General features: G+C 43.4%; 1 protein-coding gene across 1 annotated transcript; it reads right to left on the bottom strand.

Annotated features, from left to right (window-relative positions):
* Positions 1 to 15,761: 15,761 nt before the first annotated feature.
* ZBTB18 (zinc finger and BTB domain containing 18) lies at positions 15,762 to 21,953 on the bottom strand. Its single transcript, XM_042894505.1, has 2 exons — positions 21,577 to 21,953; positions 15,762 to 19,377 (listed from the first exon to the last, which is right to left on the bottom strand). The coding sequence occupies exons 1-2, from the start codon at positions 21,587 to 21,589 to the stop codon at positions 17,795 to 17,797; spliced, it is 1,596 nt and encodes a 531-aa protein (XP_042750439.1). The 5' UTR covers positions 21,590 to 21,953; the 3' UTR covers positions 15,762 to 17,794.
* Positions 21,954 to 22,303: the final 350 nt, after the last annotated feature.

Raw genomic sequence — 22,303 nt, 5'->3', positions numbered from 1 at the left:
AATCAAAGCTTCCCGTGAGTAGCAAAGCTGTTTCTCCAAGTGCCTCTTTTCAGTGCTACGAAGAAACATGTCAGAGGAGACACAGCAATGCACTCCAAATGAGAAACAGGGGCTCGGCTCAGTGCTTGCTGGTATCAGCAACAGATTTGTCTATATCACCTTCTGCAGCTAGGAAAGTTACTGCTGTACATTTGCCATTTAAGTTGCGATCTGGTCTCATGCTGCCTAAGGAACAGCTTAAGTTGGAATAAAAGCAGTTTCATCAGAAAAAAACCTCGTAGCAAAGCATCAGATAGCGATAAATCTCAGCAGGAAGGTGCCCCTCCATATCCCTAGGAGCAGAGAGCCCCACAGGGCTGAGGACCTTCTCTGGAATGCAGAGGCAGCCTGGGCTGAAATGCTGTTTGGCTGAGTTGTGCTCGGGGCCAACCTCTGTTCTGATACATGCTTTGCTTTATTTTCTCCCTCAAGACCCAGAAATCTGTTTACCACCCTGCTCCAGGCAATATATATCACATCATTTTCTGTGATTTACAATTAAATCTTATCTCAGGAGTAGAAATCATTTCTGAGCTGTTTATAATGTGAATGCGATGGAGACCTATGACTAAACATCTCATTTATTATTTTGCATTGGTCTTCTGACTTTTAATGAGGTTCCTGTACGTTAGAAATAGAAAGGTCTCCTACTAAACACATACTTGAGCGACCTTCTCAGCAAAAGAAATCACGAGGCTGCGTGCACCCAGATGTGAATCATGAGAAGGGTGTAGAGGACTGACACAGGAGGTGAAGGGCCCCTCTGAAGAGCTGCTGTGGCCAGGGCAGCGGGCAGAGCTCTGCTGCCTGCTGCACAATGATGGCCTCAGCAGCCAAGAGCCTGCTGGGTGCAGGGATACACCAGGCCCTGCAGGGTGCCCAGGTGGGAGAGGAGCACTACTGAAATGCTTGGGTTGCACTGTGCTTTGTCCATGGTGCCTGTTGCATGAGGCCCAGTCTGACTCTCCTGTTCCGTGCTGCGATGCCCTGGTGCCAAGAACACAGGAACACTGCAGGCGGTGCCAGCCCATCAGGCCAGGGCTCCGAAGTGTGCACTGCTGACTCTTGCTCTGAAATTAATATCTCAGCTAGCTAAATTAAAGCAAGCAGGGTTTCACCCAGGCGTGTTGTGATCACACCTCCGGCTTGCAGTAGAGACTCACCATGTAAACTGCTAAGCAAGGTACAGTGCTCTCCCAGCAGGAGAAGACAATATCTGGGAGCAAAGAGAAGAGGCAAGTGCACAGCTTTCCCCAAAGACAGATATCTGCAATTTCTTCTCCCAGACAGATTCGTGCCTGCACACAGAGAGCACTGAGGCCAGAGATAGAACCTCTGCGGTGCGGTGGAGGCCAGGCCTGCAGCATGGCTGGGCCAGGTGGGCAGGAGCTGCACGCCCACAGCCAAAGGACTCACTTTGGGATTTCTGTGCTTCTGTAGAGCTCGAGGCTTGTAGCTGGGTCCTTCCTCCTGCTCCCTGCACCTCTGTGGAGCGCTCTGCACGCAGTTTTGCTTTCTCCCGCTGTGCTGGTGAGGCTGCTGGGTTTTTCTTCTCTGCTTCTAAATCTGTATCCTTGTTACCATTTTCTGAAAGTGTGAATAGCTGTAACAGAAGCCATCAATTAGCACAAGCAAGCAGGGCCAAAGTCCTTCCTTCCTCCTCCCCCACAGCATATTGTGCAGAGAGCTGTGCTCTCCTACTGGAGGGGCTGCTGGAGAGGCTCTGGAGTTGCACGGTCCCGCTGCCGCGATGCATCTGCTGCCGGCCGGACGGTGCGCTTAGCGCGAGGAAGCAGGATGGGCTTTCAGCGCTGGCAGGGAGACAGCGGGAGAGAGACCAGCTCCACAGCAGCAGCAAAGGAGAGGATTTTTCCCCTTTCTGTTCCAGAGAGCCTTCCAGGGCTGGGGGAGGTTGCCAGAGGTTGCCACTTTTTTCAAGCACTGTTCCCCTTCCCAGCGCTGAAGAGTCGGCAGAGGGAAGCCCCTCCAGCAGCTTTGCTTAATTACCCTGATCTGTGGAGAGGCTCAAAAAGCCTCTCCGCTGAATAGTTTGCAAACCAGACCGCATGTGCCAGAAGATTTCTGTTGATTAGATGATGCAGAGTATTAATTAGAATATAGGTTATATGCAGGGGCTATATCATAAGTTTGCTGCCATTTGGTATGGGCATGCGCATTTCTTGCTACATTGAGTTTTCTCGAAGAAAACTGTCCTCATAGAGCCTGGTTGCTGCCACAGCTCCTTCTCAGCAATGAGGAGGCAGGGCTGCATGTCCGCATGTCACGTCGAGAGTATTAGTCTTCACCAGCCTTGTGAAGAGTGCCAGGAATTGCAGCAGCATGGCTTAGAGTCTAAGGTGGGTGAGACCCACCCTACCTGCCCAGCTCTGCAACCAATGCCACCATACTATGACTGGACTGGTCACCAGAGCAAATGGGCGTTTGTGGCCACCAGTGGAAATGTCAGCTTGAGCTCAGTACAGGCTCTTGCAGTCTCTCACAACTTATGAGGCAGGTGGGGTGCTCCAGCAGCTGGCTGCACCTGGTTGCTGGGGTTCACCTGTATCATGCTCTGTGTGGTGGGAGCTGGGCGGGGAGTTGTATGGTTCCCTTTGAACACTGACCAAGTGCAGAAGGACATCTGGGATGTAGTTGCTACAAAAAAAAAATGTAAATAATTTTCAGGACCACAGTGCAGGTCAATAACCAGTTTCAACTGCTGCTCTTGCCACAGGTACGTGAGAGCAAGGTACAAGGATTCTGGATGGGGCAGTCTGGGAAACATATGGCGCACGGGGGACATTTCTTTCCAGCCTTTGGTTGGCTTGCTTCCTGAAGTGTGATTTACAGCTCATTATTCACATAAATACCTATAGGGTTTTTTTTTCTGTAACCTTTTTACACTCTTCAAAGGACTGGAATGTGGTGCCACAATGTTCCAGTGGTATATAACCCACGCTTGAAGAACATTTTCTTTTGCTGATCATGTATAAGTAAATAAAAATTACAGTCTCATGCACAAGGAATGGGAGCACACGCTTTTATCTCTGCTGTGCTGCTCACTGCCTTATATACCTCCGATGTGCCCCTCTTCCTTATCCTATTTCTAAATTAAACACTCATCCTGTTTTTCACATCTCTCATTATATAGAGGTCTTTCCATATGTCTAACATTTGTTTGAGTCTCGATACATCAGACCATGTAACATGCTGATTCACAGAAATCTCACGTTCTATAATGACCCAGCCTTTGAAATCTGCCTGCATTTTTTAAAATCTGGCTCAGATTTTGACTTATCAAATGTTATCTGACCACCTCTCTTAGTCAGGATGTTGTTAGTATCACTTTCCTGGCAGATTTAAGCTCAAGCATTCATGTTTGTTTTATAAAAACTTTAGTTTATTGAGAGCAGTAACTTTATTCAGGCCTTTATAAGGCAAATAAACATTTTCTTGCCTTGTTTGCAATGTGGAAACATCTTGTGATTACCCCCTATCATAGCTCATTTTAAAACAGGCAACCTGGCTGCTGCCCACTCCCAAATACCAACTTCACATCCCTGAGCTGTTGTGCCTTGAGATGTTTTAGAAACCACTTTAGCCCTTCCAATCCTGTGCTCCTGCAGTGCAAAGCAAGAACATTGTGGTGCTAGAAGAACCTGCTCATGAGGCCGGACGAGATATGGGGCTTCCCCGTTGCTGTTACACCTGCTGGTGCTTGGTGCAGGCGGTAATGGATCATTGCAGGTCCCATTAGAGAACACAGATGTTTTAGAAAACTGGCCAAGCAAAATGGCATCTAGCTTACCAAACATTTGACACCAGAGGAACTCTGGTGCTGGGCAGCTTGCTCTAGGTGGCCCTGCTTGAGCAGAGGTTTTGACTAGATGTCCTCCAGAGGTCCCTGCCAGCCTTAGCCTTTCAAGTGAGCTGTGATCTTATGGTGACACATCTGCCTCTGTGACTCAGCTGGCTGAAGTAATCTAACAAATGAACAAGGCTGCAAAGAAGGTGCAGGTCCAAGAGTCCAACCTCCATTCCACTGAGCTTCAGTGCAGGGAGGAGACCTGCCACCTCAGTCCTGTCGTGGAGGCTTGTGGGGATAGCAGGTCGCCCTGGTGACAGGGAGTGCATGTCTTTCCCATAAGGTTTTCTGCAGTCAGTACACTTGAGCCAAAGAAACATCTCATGTGTCTCACCTCCAGCTGAGAAACAGCTATTTCTGCACCTAAATTATGCATTTCATCACTACACATATGCAGACAAAGCAGAGCAAACACAGTTGGCTCTAGTGGCTGGAGCTGCAAAGGCTGTGTGAGACCCATTGTCTTGAGGCCAAGAGTTTTCCACTGTGTGACTCCCTCAAAGATTTCACATCTCCCAACTCTATCTCTGTTGCTAACCTGGCACCTTGGCTGCTCTTCTGTCCCCTTTCTGGTATGAGGCAGTTCCATGTGTCCCCACATCCACAGTGGTGTCCCAGCAAATTGATCCAAACCCAGAAGTCTTCCTACACACCACTCTACCAGCTATCATGCCTGCCTTTCTTGAAGCTTTGTTGTAAAACATCCTAATTTCATCCCTGTAAGAGTCTCTACCTGTTGACTGTTCCACATTTTGTGTACCAGCACACATATTTCCTACTTGCTCTCACTCCACACCCATGCTGAGGCTTTACACCTTTCTCAGATAGCCATCCTCCAGCCCCATCTTCAAAACACATTTGCCCTTTAGGAAAAAAAGCATTTCTTATTAACTGAAATAAATTGTGGTAACTTTTACTGTCCAGTATTCACCCCAGTCTCTGGCTTAGATCAATCTTTTTGTTCCAGTAAGTGATTTCTGTGGTATCAAGAGTTTTGGATATCTTTTCTGGGAGCAGATAACTGGGCTGTAACACAAAGCTCTGGCTGCGTGTAATCTCTCTGCTGCTTTTAACCCATGCAGGGAGTGCAAAAGGGATGGTTCAGTACCTTGAACCCCACGTGACAGCATGAGGGCCAATGCCAACACTTCTTTTCTGGCACCAGCCTCCTGCCAGGCTTGCTGGGGTCCCTGGGGCCCTTTGGCTCTGGATCTCAGTATGGCCACACTGCCCAGCTGCCACACCGGCCCACAGCCTATTTTGGTGGGAGATGACATTTCCTGCAACACCTTAAAAACCTGTTCCTGCAGCATAATAATCTAAATCCAAAATAGAGGTCTTTATCACTATAAATTACAGTAATTGAAGCTCTGTTTTAATGCTTTCTATTGACACATTCGCACTGAAAAGCTTTGCTAGTACAGAGTGAGGCCAATGCATTCGAGAACCTGATGCACGAGGGACAATAGGCAATCCAGGCCTCACAGACTATTTAAGAATAAACTCCAGACTGTGAGCTGCTCAGACATCTTGGTTGTCGACTGCATATAGGTGCCATCCTAAAACTGTGAAACTGAATACCCTTAATTTAAAAATTCATGCCCAGATCTGTGCTTTGCCCTTCATCCTTGCATTTACAGAAGGCTAAATCGAGATCCCAGATTTTACATCCAAGCGCCGAAATGTTCACAATTCAGATTGCTGTGAAGGTTTGCAGACGAGCACATTTTAAAACCACACCATGTAAACTGTTTATGTGCTCAAGGAGAGCAAGTGATGTTTCTAATGACAAAGAAATTGTTATCTCCTCAGACACAGCTCAAAGAAAACTCCCTTATTTTGAAACTTGCTTTAGGAGGATGGCAAGAGGAAAAGAACACCGAGCCTGGCCACAGCTTTTCAGGCTGTATAAGCACCTTAGAAATACGCTCATTACCTCACATGATGCCTCTGCCCTGACTGCATTGTCGCTATTTCAGAGGTGCACCCCTTCCCTATGCCTGGTGCTGGGTCTGGCCAGGCCTGGGCCTCCCATGATGGTGCTGGCTGGTGTTCCTGCCTGACCTGCACCTCCTGCCCATGGCCATCCAGCAGCTCCACAGCCACTGGGGCCAAAACCAGCAAGATGCTGGTCCAACTGGGCCCAAGAAAAGCAGGGCATAGCACCTACAGCCCCATGGCCCTGAGCGACCCTGGACCCTGCCCGCAGCCCACAAGTGCTTGCTTGCTGGTGGCTGTCAGCAGATGTAATGAGTGCAGAATGGGGCTTGGGAGAGAGATTTGAGCCCCCCCAGCTACCTTTTTGTAGCATCAGTTTGGTTATGGCTGTAATTTCTAGGGGTTCCCTATTTCCTTCTGCAATCCTGAAGTATAAGGCGTGCACCCGTTATATACGCTTGAAATTTCTGGGAACTCTGCAAACCTTGCGACTTTAATCCCATTATGTGGTTTATATTTAATTGATTGCTAGTCAGAGATGGAAATTTCACAGATCTTCTGAAAGAATGAATATTTTTAATCATCACGTTTAGCTTGCAGTCAGGATGCACATCCTCTCTAAACCAGCATTTTGCAGTGCTGTGCGGGTTCCAGGGACTGAAGAAGACAGTTACCCTACAAAAAAACCACGCTTCATAAATTAATCCAAAGCTAAATTAGTGACATGATTGTATTCCCATTACATTCCACTTAAATGCATATGTTTACAATATCCTTTAATAATAATAATTATTAAACATAGTAAAATACTTCCAAACTTGGCTCATAGCATAATTGTACTTCTAGTGGAAAAAAAATTATCTGAAGCCTTGTCAATATGCCACTTCCTCCTCCCCCATCTTTTAACAGAAGCAGCCTCCAGTGAAATAATCCAAGCTGTGTTCAAGAAGTTGGCAAGTGGGTCCAATTAAATGTGGTTTTAGTGTATTCTGGCATTTGCATATCTAGTTTGCCAAGAAGTAATGTTTTAGGGAAAAAAAAAAAAAAAAAAGGCAGAAAAAAATATACAAAAAACCGTGCATCGGTCCAGACAGAGACTGGATGGTGTGATGCATCACAGAACTTTGTCCCATGAATCATACAGATTTAAAAAAAAATAGTCATTTCTCTCTCAACTACTGTCCCTTTTTGGTTGACATATAATCCATATATAATGTAAAAGAAAGTATAGAGTGTGAATACTAGAAAATTAACGCAGAGCAAAAATCAGCTTTAATACTTAATGAGTCATTCAAAAAGCTTAAATGGAGAGACCTTTATTTCATGGAAATACTTCGCGCCGTCTCTCAGCTCGGCAGCATTTAGATACAGCCACCCCTCAGGGCTGCCCACTCGCCTGGATGCGGTGATGAGGAGCTGGGTGCTGCGGCCCCTTCTTCTGCCTCCGCCACCGACTTCTTCTATTCGTGCCCCGGCCACGGCCTGTGGGGTAGGGCGCGACTCCTTGCTGCATTTCCATGTCAGTCAGCATCAGAACGGCAAAGATGTGTGCAAGGAAAAATAAAATAAAATAAAACAACCCAAGCCCTTTGAGCCCCCAGTCCTCTGCAACGCTAAGCGTAAAATTATGCTTAATGCCCACTGACCAGCCCTTTCACTCATTTATTCCATAGCCAGGACAACCTTTGTACAAAGCAATGAGGGTTAATTAATAAAATTAGGCAGAGCGTGGTTCTATGGAATCCTTACAGCCTTTATAAGTTTGCCAGTCCATTAGCAGAGCTGCATTCTCCGCAAACTCCCTGCTCCAATATGTGCAGCAGAGCAGTTAATTTCTTTTGGACTCGGTCTATGGCACCAAGCTGGTTTTTTTTTTTTTTTTTTTGGTTTTTTTTTTTACGTCTTTATCCAAACAAACTATTAAATAATCAACAAATAAGAATATTTAACCAAAAATAATGAGAAGAACGATTGCTCTCCTAAAAACTATAAATTAAAGCTATCCAGTCACAAAAGAAAGTTGAGTCATCCATTAAGCAACAAAAGAGAAGGAAAAAATAGATCACACTCGGATGTTTTTGTGGAGTTCGTCGCCTCACAAATGTGCATCATTTGAGGCCTGAGGAGGACAGGCGGCTGGAGCCCAGAATTGTTCACAGACCATCATGGGTGAGATTCCAGAAGTATTAGAAGGCGCCTAATAAAATAAAAGAAGAAAAGATTTGTATTCCCGTCTAAGACCGGAGCGCAGGTTAAAACCCACAGGAGCTGGAGAGGACGGTATTTTCCCACCTCCCCATGGCAGCAGGTACCCAGGCTTTGCTGCTTGGGCAGCACCCTGAGGGAGCAATGTTGAGAGGTGTGGCAAGTGCCAGACCTGCTGGTGGCCCTGCCCCACACAGTGCCACAGCCTGCAGAGGGCACAAAATGGCTCCTGGGGAAAATGGGGATGAGCTGGGAAGCGGTGGGAGAGGCTGGAGTTGCGAAGCCTCTCACCTTTTTACAATTCAATGATGTGGACACAAAAAGGAGCTCCTCCATGAGATTCCTGATATCTGGGGAAAATTTCTGATGGAATGAACACATTCACAATTAGCGCCATTTCTGCCTAGCTCCCATGGTTGGACTTTCATCCAAGCATGTGCCTCCAATGCTATACAGAGGGCTTTAAAATTATTTTCTTTCACTCACAAATACCTCCCAAAGTCTACAACCAACGGAAACCTGCTGACAGCAGAGAGGCGCAGAGCCAAGTGTAACATCAGGCATCAAACATGGTGCACAAAGGGTCTAAAGAGGTAGCACAGAAGATGTGGTGAAAACACTCAGAAATATCAAACCCTGCATCCATTCCCAGGATAAACATGGCTTTCACTTCCATTTTTTTTCATCTTTCTCCAGTGACTTCAGCAGCTCTGAACATGCCATGTCCCTATCAGCACTGCTACTGCAGGCCCCACATCCTCCTGCTCTGCATGCAGAGTTTCACTCTGACCTGGTGAAAAGGCTTCACAACTGGGCTCCTCTCATCTGTAAAACCACGAGGAGCAGCTCTGTCCTTCCTTTGTTCAAAAATAAATAAATAAATAAATAAAAAAGAGGGAGAAAAAAGCCTTTGAGATGAATTAAAAGTGCTTCATCTTCCACAACTGGAGCAGAAGTGGGGACCACAACTTCCAGTGGTATATTGCTTCCTTCCTCAGAGCAAGCAAAGAAAGAAAAAACTCATAATGCTTTTTGTCCTTCACGAGAATCAAAGTGGTGTAGAAAAGGGGCTTTATACCTCCCATTCCTATATCCTGATTAATGTGCTCTGTCTTTCAACATGTGCTTTCCCTTAAACCTCATTTTTCTGTAATTTCCTTCATTCTTTTAACAATGTGCTTATCCTTCTCCTAAAAGAAAAAGACATTATTTACAGATGTTCCCTCTTTTCTCACCACATTTCAGTCCCAAGCACAGACTCCTCCTCCTCATTCTAAATAAAAGAGATAACAATTGATTCAAAAGGTGAGCACTGATATTAAATTTTAGCAAAGCATGCTAAGGTGGTGTCTTTGTAAATCATTTTTTCTGTTCCAGACTCCTGCATGAGATATTTCTGCCTGGTTTGGGAAGTCGCAAAAACTACTCAAAGGGGCTGAGTATTTCCAAAAGAAAGATTTTCTTGATAATACAGGCAGTTTTGAAACTAAGCAATCTGGTTTATCCATGAATGTTTGTAGGAACCATCAAAGACTCTTGTAAAAAAGAAAATGCATTAAATGGTAGCATTTTCATGTGGGGGAGCCCTGGATGTGAAGAGCATCAACCTAAAATAGAAGACTAACATTAGGAAGAGTGCTAGTCATCAACTAGGTGTCTTGGTAGTGACTCACAGGCAGTTCACGTCAGGTAGGGCCCACTTCTGAACATTCATACGCGGGCTCCTGCTCCACGAAGAAAGGTTGAAAGATTAGACACGTAAATTCACTGCGTTTTTTAAACAGTGTTTGCAGTGCAGCACCCAGATATCCAGCCCTGGACCATCCCACATGGTTAGCTCAGGGCTAACCATGGCTAACATTTTAAATCAGCTTATATCATCAAGTACTTATGTGGCTTGCAGATCTGTCAGTTCTGTTGTGTGCCGAGCAAGCGTGAGTGTGGATATTGCAATTCCCCATTCGCATCACCCCACATTAGCCAACGTCCTCCCAGCAGCAGCCCTTCAGTCACTGCAAGTCACCCCAGTAGGAGTGTGCCCACATACCTTCTGTTGCTGTGTGAGGGCAACGCTCCTTGCTGCAGGATTCTCACCTCCAGGTTCCTATCAGCCAAACAGTGCATGCCTGCCAGCCAGCACATTCAGATGGCCTGCACCATCAGCCCAGCAATGCAGCCAGGATGGAAAGTGGATGAGGCTCTTCTGTGGTTTTACCACTGTGCAGGAAGCCCAGCTTTCCTCCAGGCTGCGAACCTCGTATTATATATTAGGGAGAATAAAAGAGCATGATAAAATTAGCGCTCCGGTTAAAAAAGTTCTCTTGGTTTACTCTCATTTTTAACTACTGATTATGGGCTTTGAAAGGTCTCCTTGCAGAGATGCTAAAACACATGGGTTTCTTGATGCAAATGTAAGCTATGCATACCAAATTTGGTAAGCGAAGTTCAGCTTTGTGCCATTTTTTGCCCTTGCTATTTTTGAAGTTTTTTCTCTGTGAGTCTTTCTCAATCTTTAGGAAAAATAAATACATTCTGGGGGTTAACGCTCGTCCCGCAGAGCTGGGCAAACTGCACTTTCCCCCACAGAGGTCCCAGACTGGCAGCAGCAGGAGCCTGGCACTCCAAGCTACATCCCGTGGTGTCCCCACAGGTTACACAAGGATGTGCCGATTCTGGCTCCCAAAGAACTCAGGATCAGTCAGCCTCATCTCGGTAAGAGGTAGACCCTTCTTTAGAGCATTCAGCCACTTTAAAAGGACGAGATGTTGAGTATTTGCAGTAGTTTCAAGCTGTCACGTATGCACCTGAAAACTATGAATAGAAATCAGATTTTGGATGCACAGTGCCAGTTGAGCTACTTGAAAAGAGAGAGAATATTCTACAGATAATGAAGACCCGGTAGCAATAGCCTATGGAAACAGGATATGTTTCATTAAGATTTTAACGGTATTTTGTCTCAGTATGAAATTCCAAAATTATCTCAACATGAATCCTCAGTAAGCGTGAATACACAGCAAATGCAGTTGAAAATAAATCATGTTTTGTACGATAAACCTCTATCAGTTTCAGGGGCTTTATTTATAGATAAAGTACATTTTTAAAATTGTAAAATGTATATTGGGCTTACATCCAAAAGTTTATAAAAAGTAGATTTACTGCTAAAATTGAAGTCAATTTGACAAAAGCCTAAAACGTAGCATTGAGAGTGGTTTTTATTTTCTTAATAGCTGTAAGTATCATTTAACCAAAATGTATTTTGGGAAGGTTGTGAAAGAAGTATTTAAATCCATCTCGAGCTTTACATCCTGATACAGCAGATAACTCACCATATAACTGTAGTGAAACAGTGAAGCCTGTTAATATATCCATTACAGCACTGAGGCAGCAACATACTGCGTTCCCAGCTAAATCCTTTCTAAGTCACAGTGCACATGTAATTTGCTCTCTAAATATTTTACCAACTTAGAGCCAGCTTTGTGCACCGGGTTGTAGTGTGCAGCCAGAGCTGGTGTGCTCCGTACTGCACCTGAAATCCTTTCTGGTGCTCAGGCTGTGGCTGATAACCAAAGAACGGCAATTGATGGGTTGCACAGCACAGCTCTGCACCGGCTACTGTGTATGGGTGTGAAACGTGTGTCCCAAAGATCTTCAAGCACTAACTGAGAACGTGATGTCAGTGCACACCCAAATAAAAATTGGTGAGTTATTTTAAAGTGCATCCTCACACACACACATTTATAACAATCTGCTTTTTAAAACTTAAGAAATATCAGACTGCTCTAAGTTAAAATTTCCTAAAAAACAACCCATCTTGCAATTAATCACTTATTTCCTGCAGCCTCAACAATCCCAAATCAACGTAAAATTTCAGCTCCAAGGCTAGGCTGCACGTGCTCTATCCTATAGCCCCAAGCCAAGGCTTGCTGCAGGCAGGCAGCAAAACCTCAGAAATCGAAGTAGGTGAAAGCATAGGTGGCCCAGCACCATCGAAGTGGTACGAGAGGCAGGTCCTGTTCCATCGAGGCAGAGGATTTCTCGGCGCAAGCACTCTTGGCCTCCTGCTGCAAATGGGTAAAGGCAAGGGCTGGTCGGGAATGGTCATTCCCTGAATTCTGCACAAAGAATGTGTTGCTTCAGAAGAGTGGTTGTTTTACTAGGAAAAGCAAGTGAAGCAACAGAATTAGATGAAACCAAAATGAACCTTAAGATTTTAAGCACACAACAGAATCAAGTTCTGTGAGACCAAATAAAATACAATACAATAAAATAACAATAAATCAATTAAACCAAGCAATTCCAACGCAAGAGAAACATTCCTAGTAGTGTATTTCAAATACATATTTTTCTGAAAACACTTCTATCACTTGAAACCACTGCAGCAGCTGCAACCACTGTCACAGCTGAGCCTGCCCCACCTTTGCTTCACCTGTGCCTTGCGCTGTGGGCAGCTGGACTGCTTAGCCTGCACTTGGGTACACTTTGGGTTGTTGCTTGGAGAACACCTGGATTGGCAAACATCTAAAAGCAACACTGCCTTTTTTTTTTTTTTTTTATCTTCCTATAATAAAGTGGACAGTATTCCTGAACGGAGTGTAACCTGCCATTGGTACGACCTGTTACCAGGTTTAGCTGAGTTTTATCACACCACAATGAGCTCCTGGCTCCAGGTTTAGTAAGCAGTGTTCATCTTCCTAAGAGGTTTTCAATTTGCTGGCAACAGATAACATTTGCACTTTCTACCCAAAGGCATCTTTACAGATACAACTAAGAAATAACTCCTCTTATATCAAATAGAAAACAATTTGTATTACCAAGTTCATGATATTTAACGACACAATTAAACCTGACTAAAGCACATCAAGAATTAAACAAAACAGCTTGAACAAGAATATTTTGAAAGAGCCCAGAACGCTTCTTTTTCACTTCTTCCTTCTTTTAGAAACAGTGGGCACTTGTTATAATCCACATTCACGATCCCAGTAAAAAAAAAAAAAAAAAAAAAAAAGATAAATCTTAATGCCTTTTTTAGATTTCTATAATAAAAGACAATACTCCTTGGGAATATTTCTGTTCCAAAATCAGGTGGACAAACAGCATCAATAGTTTATACGTTTGAGAGCACTGCGACATAGAACGACATGAAAATACCTTTGGATCTGCTTTCCAGCGTTAGTGTATTTGTGCAGCCTCAAAATGTAGTTCACTTTAGCTCTGAACAAATTTACACTGCTTCAGGAGGAGAGGAGGCAGTGTGCAGAAATGTTCTCCCCTTGCAAGTTCTCCTCGGCTGCAAATCGCCGCGGTATCATCCACCATAAAAAGGGGAGCTGATTTTACTGATGATTTTGGGAAAACGTATTGTGACGTCTAAAGAGTTCATTAAAAAGTTAGAATATTTGACTGTTGTAGAAGCCTTTTTTAATTAGATAAAACAAAGAGGAGCTGCACTGCCGGCAAATCACGGTATCGCTTCTCCACTCCAGCAAAGCAGAAGGCAGAAGTGGGCAGGCAGTAGAAGGTTCGGTGTGCTGCAGGAGGGAAAGGGAACGCGCTGGTTCCCAAATTGATTTTACAATTTTGCTTAGGATTCAAATGGGGAAATTCAAATTCTGAAGAGGTGTGCAGCTTTAACTCCCGCTCAGCAGAAATACGTATGGAATCATTTGGTCCTAGAGCAGGAGAAGCAGTGAAGATCCCTTCTGTTCTTTGACTAGAAAGTTTTTTCTAAAACTCTGAGTTCTTTTTAAATTTCACCTAAAATGTGCAAAGTTCTTATTGAGTAGATGGAATAATACGCCTGCTTTAAAATTCTCTATAGCATTGATCCCCAAGTTTCAGTTTAGAGAAATCACGCACAATGAGAGAATTTTGGACGATCATGCGAAGAGCTTAAAAAAACAACTGAATCGTAAATTCCCTGAGAGCCTTAGGGTAGACCCACGCCCAGCACTAAAGCAACGAGGGGCAGTGGTCAGAGGAGATCTTTTGAACCTCTGAGGTTTGCAGCACAGCCTCCATCTTCACAATTTGCCTTATGCCCCAATGGCAGTACAAACAGTACGGGTTTTGTTACCACACACTCCCGAGCCAATAGAACCATTCTCTCATGCTTCATTATCTGGGGAGTATATCACAAGAAAAAGGAAAAAAAAGGTTACAGCTATTTGGATATGTCAGTACATTAAAGCTGATGGAAAGAAGCAGCATACAGAAGTATGTTTCATCTTTTCATTGCAGAAACACGCTGATAGCCACAAGCAAGCGTGTGCCGCACATGTATATACCAACTAGATAAAATCTGAACATACAAAGCCTATTTTGAATGATCTTGTCATTAGTGGCTGTTATGTTTTCTGTTACCCCCCAAACAGGGCTCTTTCTAAGTCTAGCCTTATTTGTGAATCTACAGATCTTAAAAATCTTCTTGTTCGAGAACAAATGGCAAATCTGCCTAGAGCCACATCTAAAGCTCATCAACTGTACGCATTTCAGAACTGCAATATTAGCCTTTTTCAGTCTTGATGATACTTTAAACTGCCTTAACTACACATAATACTCTGTTGTATGAAAGACTGGGCTGCAGCAAAGGCTTACTGGTAGAAAATGAGAAACCTACATGACTAAGGATACTCACATTCTCACATTTACAAAAGAAAGTGTTTCCAAAATAACTCACTTTATTAGAAAAGAGAGGGTGGAAAAAAAGAGCAAATGATATTTGAAATGGTTATGAGGATCAAAACAGTGAAAAAAATCATATTGGCTAGGTATGAACTATCACAAATGTAGGAAGAAATGCAGCATAGCATTAAGCGACAAGATTCATTTGGTCAACTAAAGTTGTAGCTAGGCAGATGACAAATCTAATGAAACGTTAAAATCCTGATTTTTTCCTTCATATTTGCCCCGCTGTCTCTGTTCCAGACTTATAATTTAGCTCTACTTTTATACTCCCATTGGGCTCTGCAGGGCTGGTTTCATCCCTAGGAGGGAACGTTTCGATAAAGAATTCTGGGCATATCCTGCAACAAACCTCTAAAATATCTTTTTCAAAGGTTTCACTGCGCTTTACTTCTTTTTTTCAGAAGAAAGGTTTAGCCTGTAAGAGAAATCCACAAACAGCTGTAGGATTATTCTCATTTTCCTTTGTAGCCCAGACAGTTGTGATGGATTGCTGGTATTTTGGACATTTGGACCGTTACTTGCTCTGTAGCATAGACTGCCAGTCCCTACCCGAGCTGTATACTTCAGATTAAGTTGTTTCCTTCTGCTCTACTGTTCTGACAGAAACGGAATACAAAAGAGAGAGCCCAAGAGATCTGCTTGGGGTGAAACTAAGCCCAGAAAAGGAATTTTGGGTCTTTAGAGAGATCTGCGTGGAATCAAAATTTCTGGAACTGAATAGATCGCTTCTGCAGATGTCTTTGGGGGAAAAAAGATTAATCCCTCTACAGAATGATAGAGAGCTACAGACAACAGAAATGCTTTCAAAACACAAGCATTTAATTTGTCGAAACGTTAAGAGAGATGTAAATAACGGACGTTAGCATCAAAGTGCTCAAAAAGCATACCGAAAACATATTCCGAACAGTTAGCAACAGAAGTCTGTGCAAAAGTAATAAAGTTACACATTGTAAAAAATACTCCGTAACTATCACGTAAAAGAGGGAAAAGAAAAAAAAAAAAAAAAAAGAAAAAAAAAAAGACAAGGGAATTGATTTCTCAGTTCATATAATTTATTGCAGTTAGCACACAGTTTAAAAATTCACCAACACACCAATAGTACAAAACTAAACAGCATTATAAGTTATTCCCCCCTCAGGAAAATAAAACATACTATGATTGTCAAAGCTAGATGTCAGTCTAAGTTTTAGAACAAAAGAAGAATGTGAAACTAATAAAAGGAAAAAAGCAATCACTCACAAGGACCACAAAAAAATCCAAGAGAAAGTCCATTTTTTTTTTTCCTCAGACACTGATTGTCTTCTCTAAATTAATAAAAGAATGTATTTTTAAACCTAGAAACTATTCAAGTAACTAAAGATAACGCTCCAAGGCCATTTTCACAGCTTTTTTTTTGTTTTGTTTTAAATGCCATTACAGCCAAATTAACACACATTTGACCAAATATTTCCAAAACAGTCCAGCAATACACAATGGAGTTTTCCATTCAGTATCTTAAGCACAAAAATAGGCTATGTTTACAGTAGTTAAGGCGATCAAATTTTAAACAAAAGCAGAAAAAAAAAAGGAAAAACAGCAAACGTTTTCCATGCTACTCCCATAGACCTTATTTGTAAGTGCAAGACAGGAAAACAAACACTGTGCAAAATGCTTTTGACCTGCGTGTTGGTCATTAAAACCACACGTCAGGCTGCAGTCTCTGCTGCTTGGATACACAGAGCCCTCTACCCTCCCCCGGCCCCCCCCCCCTCCCCCGTCAATCAGGGCTTTCCAGTCCTTTCAGCCCGGGGCTTTTTCAGTCCACAGACCCTTTTCAAGGGGGGAAAAAGAATGACCTATTGTGGATGTGTACAGCAGGAATCCTAAAAATGCTCATCTGGGTAAATGTATGCACCTAAAGTTGGAGCTGGCGTGGGGTTTGTGCAATTAGAAGGTTTTCTTTTAATGAATGCACACTGCACATGCAAATCTTTAAGCCTGTTTGTAAACATTCATATTTTCCTTGTTACGTAGCTAAATTGTCAACTCGTAGCTTAAGTTTTTCTCAACTGAAAGACAGTGGGAAGGAAAATTTAAATTATATAAAATAAAAACAGTGCATTTACGTTCTTCATAACACCGGCATTTTCAACGGTGCTTTTTCCTAAGGAAATTAAATAATTTTAAACTCACTCATTAAAGTTATACAATGCAAACAAAGACAAAAATATACTGAAACTCATGCATTTCTGTAGCGTTAATATTTACTTTTCAAGACTCAACTAAGAGCATCAACACAACCTGCCAAGTTCTTTGATACCTCCCCCCGGCCCATGTAATCAATTACAGTATACAATAACAGTAATTCACATTTTTTAAACACACAGTTCATCACTGCTGAAGCTGCAATATCCTTTTTCATCCCAAGCAAACCTTCATATAAGACAGAGTCCCAGTGATCCCAGTGTACTCTCAGGGTTTTTGTTTTGTGGTTTTTTGTTGTTGTTGCTGTTTTTTGTTTTATTATATTTTTTTTTTCCAGTGGGAACTGTCAGAAATCCAGAAGTTGCCATAATAAGTTTTAAGTCAACCACTTGTTTAAAAATAGATAATCCAGCATTTCAGAAATTTTCCATTTGGGTCTAAAAGCATTCAGGTTTCCAACAGCTAGAAAGGATTCATGCAATTAGAAAAAAAAAGTAAAGGAACTGATAAAATTGGGAAAGGATTTCTACATTCAGATTTTGAAAGGAAAATTATCTAGAGCTCAAAATAACGCAGCGTTTTGGGGAGAACAAAGCCATGTCAACATTTTCAAATTGGAGATTCTTTAAAATTAAAGTATCCGCTGGCTTCTAGTCCAAAAAAAGGGGAAAAAATACTCTCCGATGCTTATTACTTCACCACCATGTTACCTCTAAAGTTCCGTTTTATCAGAGTGCTAAATTAGTGAAATATTCATGCTGCCTTAAAGTGCAAAAACAAGCTAATAGCCAAACTTTCAGTTCAAGGAAACAAGATTGCTTTTAGACTGTACCACAACTATATAGATTTATATATATATTATTTATATATATAAAAATTTCATTTCCAAAGTTCTTGTGAGCTATCTTCTAAGGTCCAGTCTCTGACAGTAGGTAAGCTCAGTGCTTCGCTTTTGACAGACAATGAGTTCACCAACTCACAGTGAAACTTCCGAATGTGTCTGTAAAGGTCTCCGGACTGCGTGAACCTGCGCTCACACCACTTACAAGCGTGTGGCTTCTCCCGCGTGTGAACCACTGCGTGGCGGCTCAGGTTGTGGGAGTACTGGAAGCTCTTCCCACACTGGGTGCAAGTGTAGGGCTTTTCACCTGAATGAGTCCTCTCATGACGTTTCAAGGTGTACATGCAAGAAAAAGTCTTACCACACAGCGAGCAGGTGGGGACATTGACATCGGTAGCAGGCTTGCTGCGGATCCCGTCCTGCTCTCGAAAGTGCGTGCTTAAATGGATCTGCAGAATGTGGGGACTGGGAAAGACTTTGTTGCACAGAGGACACATAAAAATTTGGCCAGCGGGGCTGAGTATGTTTGACACGTAAGGGAGCAAGCTGCTGTCCATGTTTCCTTCCACCTGGACTCGCTCGTTCTCTGGAGTTATCATTTCATCATCACTTGCCTTGTCCTCTCTATCTAGCTCCCTCAAGACCGAATCTTCCCTCATAGGAGCCAGATGGGCCGGCTCGTACGGTACCCTGTTATTAGTGCTCACACTTTCTTTCACAGTGCTATGTTCCATATCATAGTCATTAGTGCCAACATCACTCTCATCACAGGAAGCCTCTTTCTCCACCTTCACCTGAACCAGGCTGCTTCTAAGCATGTCCTGCGAAGAGAAATAAGAACTGTTCAAATTTTCAACTCCTGAAAGGCTGGACTTGACAGACAGGTCCAGCACGCAGTCAACATCTGCTGAATCCCTCATGGAGGTCACAGACCTCTGGGACAAAGACTCTGTTGAACTGCAGGGGCTGGCTACTGTTTTTCCAGCTGCTGTTGCGTGTGTCTCTGCCTCTCCGCCAGTCTGGGGAATGCCTGCTGAGTCTGAGGGCAATCTCATCCACATGTTCCCAGGCTCGGCCGCCAAGTCTCTTTTGCTAGGCAGGATGTTCAATTTTTCATCTTCTCCTTCGTCTTCATCGCTGGGCAAGTCTCCTGGCATGTGGCTGCTGCCGTCGGAGAGACTTTCCACTTTGTCTGAGCAACTTGAGGCGTCTTCCTCCTTTTTTGTACTGTCTGCCTCCGTGGTTGCTTTCTCTTTCAGCTTCTTTTTGCAGACTTTGACAATGTCATACATGTGGAGATAACTGGCAGCTGCTAGCACGTCTTCAATGGGCAAGTCTTTGAACTGGAGTTTTCCTTCGTACATGAATTCAAGCAGGAGAGCGAAAGCTGGGGCTGTAACAATGTCGCTGTTCAGATGAACAATGTCTCTTTTGTCCAGCTGGTCCTTGTAAAAGAGGTGGAAATACATGCTGCATGAAGCCAGTACAGCTCTGTGCGCTCGGAACTGGGCATCTCCTACCAGAACAGTGCAATCACAAAGAAAACCCTGATGTCTCTGCTCACTCAGACACTGTAGCAAATGTCTACTGTGGTCAGGAAACTCCATGCTGTCTTCATAACCTAGAAAGTAATAAGATGTTTCAAAATTACACGCGGCTCGGAACAACAGAACTTAGGAACCCAAGTTATTCCACTCTGAAAGCCCAGCGTTCCTACTGCCAGAATTCTGACACCACCACTACGCGAGGATTATTTAACGCGCACGCACAATGGCCTCTCTTTCCCCAGTCAACCACTGAAGTTCTGCTTTCCCCTCACTCCTAAATAAGCCATTCTAAGAAGCACTTAGCTACTATTTGTATACTTTCTTTTCTTTTCTTTTTTTTTTTTTTTTAAGTACCACCTCTGTTCATAAAATTTGCTCAGCAGTTATTTTTTTCCTTTCTCAGGGAACTTCCTCCAGATTGTGTCCTTAGCAGGACAGACAAAAAAAAAAAAAAAAAAAAAAAAAAAATTTTTTTTTTTTTAAATGCTAAGTTTGAGAGATCACAGAGTGAAAAAAAAAAAAAAATATCAGGTGATCAACATTCTTTTTAAAGCTAAACTGTAATAACAGGAGAGTTTTGTGTATGAAGAAATGTTAACTGCCCAAACCTGAAGGTCTAGCATTCATAAAGAGTGAGAACTGACAGGGGTAAAGAATTTTTATTGATAGGAAAATCAAGCTTTTTCAGAAACCTGGCCTGCACTGCATTCTCTTCCTGGTAGGTACAGTTTCAGGTTTGGAACCTTCTCCACACTGTACAAGAAAAAACAAAATGCTTTTTTGCTAAGGTGTAGAATTTGCAAAAGGAAAAGAAAACTATCAGTTAAAATGCCATTGAGCACTGCTTCCCCTGTGCAAAAGGACAGAAATTTCCCTCCCCTCCCACACCACACTGAGTTTGCAGTACCAAACTTTAAAAAAAAAAAAAAAAAAGCCATTCAACATGAACGTGTGCACATTTAAAAGGAGTATCTTGAGTGCTGTGCTTACCCAAGTCTTTTTCTATTCACCCTCTCTGATGATACAAAAAAAACCCACAAAAACAAACAAACAAAAAAAAAACAGCAAAAAAAGCCCACAAAAAGCAACAAACCAAACTTCAGAGAAGTAGAGAAGTCAGAATTCAAACAGAAAGTAAAATCTCCTGAAACCCTGTCTCAACCTATTCTTCTGTGATTGCTGGCAATGCTCTTCCAAACCATCCAAACACACCGTGGCTCTCTGGGCTGGCAATATCTACTGCTGAAAAATGCCCATCCCCGGCAAAGCGAGGTGTGCTGAAACTTACAGCACAACCCTGGCTATATTCTGTGAAATACCACCGCTAGAGTAAAGCACGAAGATTTACAATACAATCACTTTAAGTGCCCCACAGCCAACATCAATCCTAATCCTTAAGAGGGCTAAAAATAAAGATTGGAGGGCAGCTCACAAGGTAGCTGTGATCAAATTAGGAGGCTGAAAGGACAGAGAGGGACGAAGAAGGAAGCTTATAAACATCTGATCCAGCTGACTGTGGCCATATGGCAGCTGCTGCCCAGATAAAGAGATTAAGAATAGAGGAGTGCGATTACAGCTGTCTGGCCAATTCAGGCAGCTCAAATCTACAAGTTCTAAATTAGTCGCAAATACAAAAACTCCTTCAAATAATTATTGTTATGCCAGAATAAAAGATTGCAAATGCTACAGGCGAGAAAGAAAAGAGGAAACCAGTCAGGCTATTCTCCCAGGTACAAAAGTTTCTAAACACACAAGTGATTTCTATCTTTCAGAAGCACTCCAGCTGTATGCTCCCACAGTTCCGGGCTGCTGGCTATTTAACCACCAAGCGCAGTGAGAGCCTTCACAACAAACACGGTTCAGCCAGAAGGTTCTTTTTAAAAGCATGCTCGTGTCTATTTCACCAAAAATCCCCATCAAGTCAACCTAAAGATGCAGCACAAAAGCATAAAGCAGAACTCCCGTTAGCTCGCCGCCGAATGCATTTCAGTTTTGGTCTCAGAAATTGAGAACGAAGTTACTCTCCTCACATCCTAAAACCAGAAATTTTCTTCTCACGATACGCATTAAAGTTAATTCTATCCATGTGCATCAAACCGATGCTCTCAAACTGCAGCCCCAGCCTTTTTGACCAAGTCCACTTATCTGCTTAATACTCAATTTCATATATTACCTCCAAACTTGGTTAGAAAAGTAATGTGATTTTTCCTGAAATTCAATAAACAACACACCAAAACAGAAAGATGCTGTATCTAATCTATTGCTACTCCTACCTTTAGTACACATAAACCTGATTAAGTCCTTTCCTCTGAGTCTCGCTGGCTCCAGGTCTGTTAGATCGGTGGAAAAAAAGCAGACTGGGAGAGACAGATGCAAAGTGGAGATGATGTTAGAGAGGAATGAGATACCTTCTCCACACACAGATCTGCACACACTAACTCCCTGTCTGTGTGTTAGAATAAAAGGCTGAGGGATGGCAGGCTGTCAGCTGCTCTGACATCATGTTCAGATGGAAATGCTACCTCCAGCTGTGCTCCTTTTAATGCCATATGCTACTCCTCTACACTCCTGCCACCAGCTTTTTCTTAGGAGAACTTTTCTCTTCTGTTAGTATAAACAAAATACTTCAAAGTCTCTTTTTTTTCTTTCTTTTTTTTTTTTTTTTTTTTTTTTTTGTCAAACTTTCGAACGGGGGGAAGAAAAAAAAAAAAAAAAGAAAAAGAAAACCCTCAACATATGGGGCTCCGCCGCGCTCGCGGCACATCGACACTTCTGCCTCAACTTGGAGGGCTGCTCCGCCCGTCGACAGCGCGCCGAGCCCCGGCTCGCCGACCCAGCGCCGCTCGGCTCCGCGGAACCGCCGCTCCGCGCTCCCCGCCCCGGGCCGCGCCCGCGCCGCCGCCTCCCCGCCCGGGACGCGCCCCGAGCCGCCGGCCCCGGCCCTCCCCACAACTTCCCGGGGCCGCGGGCGCGACCCCGCGGGCCCGGCCCCGCATCCCC

This window comes from Lagopus leucura, unplaced genomic scaffold, assembly GCF_019238085.1.
Source record: "Lagopus leucura isolate 7727_CA_CO unplaced genomic scaffold, USGS_WTPT01 Super-Scaffold_73, whole genome shotgun sequence".
Classification (NCBI taxonomy): Eukaryota; Metazoa; Chordata; class Aves; order Galliformes; family Phasianidae; genus Lagopus; species Lagopus leucura.
The sequence above is the reverse complement of the archived record's forward strand: the minus strand, read 5'-3'. Positions and strand labels throughout refer to the sequence as shown.